At 36.6% G+C, this 6,000-nt stretch overlaps 1 protein-coding gene across 1 annotated transcript in view; it reads left to right on the forward strand.

Annotated features, from left to right (window-relative positions):
• Window positions 1-5,212, forward strand: part of LOC128551755 (signal recognition particle 54 kDa protein) — a 28,771-nt gene extending 23,559 nt beyond the window's left edge. The window contains exon 14 of the mRNA XM_053532668.1: window positions 3,170-5,212. Within this exon, the coding sequence (XP_053388643.1) occupies window positions 3,170-3,261 (92 nt within the window). The 3' untranslated portion in view covers window positions 3,262-5,212. The remainder of the gene's footprint in view (window positions 1-3,169) is intronic.
• The last annotated feature ends 788 nt before the right edge of the window (window positions 5,213-6,000 follow it).

The following is a 6,000-nucleotide window of genomic DNA, read 5'->3' on the forward strand; positions in this document are numbered from 1 at the left end:
AGCTTCATTTATGATTTGATTTTAACCAAACTTGCACACAACTTGTATCAACACAAGGTCTTGGTTCCTTTCTTGAACTGGCCAAATTCCATCATGGGTTCCAGAGTTATGGCCCCTTAAAGGTCCAAAATTGGCTATTTTGGCTTTTGCAGCCATATAGAGACTTCATTTATGGTTTTATTTGATACAAACTTGCAAAATATCTTCAACAACAATAAATCTTAGATTCCATGACAAATCAGATCCAATTGTAGGTTCCAGAGTTATTTTATATCTGATTACCTCCCCTGATTGTAATCAAAATGGATTTATATCAGTAAGTCTTAGGACTTATTTGAAATTTCATAATTGTCATTAGTTGGACTGAGACAATCAGGGTAGATAACTATGGACTGATTTTATGTCAAATTACCTCCCTTTATTTCAAATTAAAATGGGTATATCTCCTTAACTAATGAAGATACTGATCTGAAATTTCATTTATGTCAACAGATTTATTTGGCAGATCCTTCTTTTGTTCACTTACAATATTTTTTTTTTAATTACTTCCCTTTTACATTACTTTAAATAGCTTATTTTTGGGAACTTTTTTATTATTGGCCGTAGGGAAAAACTGAGACCACTTTTCTGTGGTACAACATGGATGGTACCTCCAATTTTTAGGTGCATTTTGACATATCTTTACCTTGTAAGAATTGTTTTTTCTTTTTGGTTAAATTTCTTCCCATTGTTGTTCCTGTCCTTTGGACTTAAATATTTTTACTGAGGACCTTCTTGTCCTCAAGTGCAATGATAACAGGTGAGCGATATAGGGCCATCATGGCCCTCTTGTTGGTTCATTGACATTTATTCGTTTATTGACTGCATCTTTAAACCGTGTTTACTTCTTCGTTTCCTATTAAATACCGCCTTCTTTTTGTTTCCCCAGGAACATTGTTAATTTATGCACCGACTCCGAATTCTTCAGCGACTTTATACGCTAGTTTTCCCCAATCGAGCAATTCAAGTGCCTTAACACGCTGTTCTAATGTCAAAACAGTTTTAGCTCGACTAATCGAAGAATAGGGGAGCTATCCTACTCGCCCCGACGCGAGCGTTGGCGTGAGCGTCACACAAATGTTAAAGTTTGCGTACCACCCCAAATATTTTCAAAGTCCATTGAGATATTGCTTTCATATTTTGCATACTTGTTTACCATCATGACCCCAGTCTGTAAAAGGAGGAGGCAACTCTATCAAGCATTTTGACTGAATTATGGCCACTTTTTATACGCCCATTTGAAAAATGGGACGTATTATGGGAACACCCCTGTCGGGCGGGCGGATGGGCGGGCGGGCGGCGTCCACAGACTTTGTCCGGAGCATGTCTTCTTCATGCATGGAGGGATTTTGATGAAACTTGGCACAGTTGTTCACCATTATGAGAAGGAATGTCATGCGCAAGAACCAGGTCCCTAGGTCTAAGGTCAAGGTCACACTTTGAGGTCAAATGTCAAATTTAAGAATGACTTTGTCCGGAGCATATCTTCTTCATGCATAGAGGGATTTTGATGAAACTTGGCACAGTTGTTTACCATCATGAGACGGAGTGTCATGCGCAAGAACCAGGTCCCTAGGTCTAAGGTAAAGGTCACACTTAGAGATCAAAGGTCAAATTCAAGAATGACTTTGTCCGGAGCATTTCTTCTTCATGCATGGAGGGATTTTGATGTAACTTGGCACAATTGTACACCATCATGAGACGAAGTGTCATGCACAGGTCCCTTCTTTAGAATTACTTCCCTTTGTTGTTACTGTAAATAGCTTGTATTATAACTTTTTCATTACTAGTCGTAGGGAAAAATCGAGACCACTTTTCTGTAGTACAACATGCATGTTACATCCAATTCTGAAGTGTATTTTGACCTATCTCTACCTTGTAAGGATTTTTGTGTGGACTTACAATTTTTTTTTGGGGGGGATTTTTTTTTTTTTTTTTTTTTTTTTTTTTTAAGATTAACTTCCCTTAGTTGTTACTATAAATAACTTATATTGTAACTTTTTTATAATTGACCGTAGGGAAAAACCAAGACCACTTTTCTGTGGTACAACATAGATGCTACTTTCAAATTTTAGGTGTATTTTAAGGTATCTCTACCTGGTAAGGCGTTTTTATGTGGATTTAGAAAAACAAAAGAATTACAGTAATTACTACCACAAAATTAAAATTCCATTTGCAAATGCAGGTGCTAGTGTAAAGAAATTTGCTGTGACGGGCGTATATTGTGACATTCCGGCACTCTTGTTAGACTTAGAATAAATGTTAAAGTTTGCGTACCACCCCAAATATTTTCAAAGTCCATTGAGATATTGCTTTCATATTTTGCATACTTGTTTACCATCATGACCCCAGTCTGTAAAAAGGAGGAGGCAACTCTATCAAGCATTTTGACTGAATTATGGCCTCTTTTCGACTTAGAATAAATGTTAAAGTTTGCGTACCACCCCAAATATTTTCAAAGTCCATTGAGATATTGCTTTCATATTTTGCATGCTTGTTTACCATCATGACCCCAGTCTATAAAAAGGAGGAGGCAACTCTATCAAGCATTTTGACTGAATTATGGCCCCTTTTCGACATTGAATATGCTTATTGTAATGTTAAAGTTTTACTCATTGCTTATATCATATATACTATCAAGCACTGAGAATAGTTGAGCGCGCTGTCCACTGACAGCTCTTGTTTTATATGTTTTTCATCAGCCATTGTTTTGTAAACAAATAAGTTCTCACCTCAAACAACTTCACGCGAGATAACGAGCGGTAACTCTGTCGTGTAAAATCTTGCGAGGGAGCGTCTCAAAGTCGCTGAAAACGGTCTAATAATCGATTCGGGAGCCTGATTTCACAGTCGCTTGTCGCGTAAGGCAGGGGTTGCTTAATTCAGACTCTTTTAATAGTAAATTGCGTCCGGAGCATAAAATAAAGTCGCATATGACAGGGAGTCGCTAAATTCAGGGGTTCGTTAAGGCAGTCTCGACTGTAGATGCTTTTTCGCAATATGCCATGTACAGATTTACAGAGAATAAAATAGTTTTGCATTAAAAAGTTCCTGTGTTTGGAGATAATGTTTTGTTTTTTCCAAAATATTCAGAAATACTGTATGAAATGAAATATTTTGATAATTCCAGGAGGTATGCAGGGTCTACAGAATATGATGAGACAGTTCCAGCAAGGAGCCGGTGGTAAAGGAGGCGGGGGCATGGGGAATATGTTCGGATAATGAAAAATTGTGTTCTTTAAAAGCTTCAAATTAAAGTAAAACCCACTTTTTAGCCTTCTAAGGTGAAAAGAAACTTGAGGAAAACTAGTCAAGTTCCTTTGAGGCTGGAAACACTTTATCATGAAAAGAAATTATAATTGTGAAACATTTCATGAGGTCTACTGAAATCTTCAATAGTGGAAGTGTGTGGCAAATGAGTGATGAACTGGATAGCACCAAATCAGAAACTTTATCATTTAAGAAATGATAAGTTCCCAAGGGTGGTTTATCGTAAAATAAATGTTTTGAGTTCTTATGCTTAAGAATATATCACAAAGGCTGTAGGCCTGAATGATATATTGTTTTGCATAAATCACTTGGGAACTTGTTATTTCAATTCTAACACGACATACTAGAATCAACAGTGTTATAAAAAATGGTAACTGCTTTTTACGACATGAACTACACTTAGAGCTACACACCTGGATCATTCTGTTCAAAAAGGATGACGTCACTACTTTGCACGAGTATATGTTATCGCAAAATAACTGTTGATTGATTTTTCCTATGTGTATACAGGTTATTTGCTGGTCGTGTTAGAATTAACTTTTATTTACTATAAACTTGGCACAAATCGATCGAAATGTACTACATATGGATGTGCCATTGTGGGTTAAAAATGCAGGAATTTTTAACTTTGTTTAAACAGTTTTGAACATTATGTAATTTCATTTTGGTTGTTAATCGCTAGTGCTACAGAAAATTTCTGCTGTTTTATAGCATTGAAAGTTATGAGAAACTGTGTTTACTTATGCGGGAAACACAAATTTGATTTATAAATAAGAGGAATTTTAACAAATTCTAAATAAATATAAATGCAAGGGAATATTGTGTATTGTTTTACAAAATACTATTATTAAGTGCAGATTTTGAATGTTTATTTATATAGAAAGATGTTTTTATGCCCCCGAAGGGAGGCATATAGTTTTTGAACCGTCTGTCCGTCTGTCAGTCAGTCTGTCCGCAATTTTCGTGTCCGGTCCATATCTTTGTCATCGATGGATGGATTTTCAAATAACTTGGCATGAATGTGTACCACAGTAAGACGACGTGTCGCGCGCAAGACCCAGGTCCGTAGCTCAAAGGTCAAGGTCACACTTAGACATTAAAGGATAGTGCATTGATGGGCGTGTCCGGTCCATATCTTTGTCATTGATGGATGGATTTTCAAATAACTTGGCATGAATGTGTACCACAGTAAGACGACGTGTCGCGCACAAGACCCAGGTCCGTAACTCAAAGGTCAAGGTCACACTTAGACTTTAAAGGATAGTGCATTGATGGGCGTGTCCGGTCCATATCTTTGTCATCCATGGATGGATTTTCAAATAACTTGGCATGAATGTGTACCACAGTAAGACGACGTGTCACGCGCAAGACCCAGGTCCGTAGCTCAAAGGTCAAGGTCACACTTAGACGTTAAAGGTCATTTTTCATGATAGTGCATTGATGGGCGTGTCCGGTCCATATCTTTGTCATTCATGCATGGATTTTAAAATAACTACGCATGAATGTGTGACACAGTAAGATGACGTGTCGCGCGCAAGACCCAGCTCCGTAGGTCAAAGGTCCTAAACTCTAACATCGGCCATAACTATTCATTCAAAGTGCCATCGGGGGCATGTGTCATCCTATGGAGACAGCTCTTGTTGTTCTTCAGATTGAACTTTTTTTTTTTGTTGTAAATGGCCAATAGTTACTGTATTAGTTGCCTTTTAGAGACAGAAGTGCTTAATGACATTTTGCAGTGTGAAATGAAGATAGAATTCACACATTGCAACATAAAATTAACATTTCACAGAAGGAGAGTCTCTGATAGTTCGCTGGAGGTATTATTATTATATGGAATTGTAAGAAAACACATTATTTATCATGTTTGTACATTCTTTTTTCATCATTTGATTACTTTAAATAAAATGATGCCAAGTCAGTTTGTTAACACTGTAAATTTTATTGTCCCACTCACCAGACCCTGTCCAAGACTGAAAACTGCAAAACAACATTTTGCTCATATCTAGCGTATTCATGTGGTCCAAATTTCGTTGCTGTTACTTAAAAAACAAGAAAGTAGGTCAGTAGGTCACAATTAAGGCTATTCAATACGAGTACTGAAATCTATATCAAATATTATAAATGTGGTCCAAAGTTTGTTGCTCTAACTTCAAACAAGAAAGTAGAGTAGGTCACGATTAAGGTTAATCAATATGCGTATTGAAATCAGTACCAAATATTATACATGTTATCAAAATTTTGTTACTGTAACTTAAAAAAACAAGAATTTTGGTCAGTTAGTCACGATTAATGATTTCTTGGCTGTATCTTAAAAAAAAACAAAGATGTAAGTCACATTTATGGCCACTAAAAGACAGTTTTAAGATTGGTGTGCAAAACTGCACACGTCATCCAAATTTCTAGCTTTCTAGCTGGGTGACCAAGTTTTTGATTGCATTTGACCCTGATTTAAACATGACGCAGAGATCACCAAGATAGACATTCTGACCACGTTTCATGAAGATAGGATCATTAATGTGGCCTCTAGACTGTTAACAAAATTTTCCTATGATTTCAACAAATGACTCGGTTTTTGACCAACCATAACCCAAATTCGAATTTAGCCTAAAGATCATCAAGACAAAAATTCTGACAAAGTCTTATGAGGATAGGGTCATAAATGTGGACATAGAGTTGGAAAGCTTTCCT

Source organism: Mercenaria mercenaria, unplaced genomic scaffold (genome assembly GCF_021730395.1).
Source record: "Mercenaria mercenaria strain notata unplaced genomic scaffold, MADL_Memer_1 contig_1638, whole genome shotgun sequence".
Classification (NCBI taxonomy): Eukaryota; Metazoa; Mollusca; class Bivalvia; order Venerida; family Veneridae; genus Mercenaria; species Mercenaria mercenaria.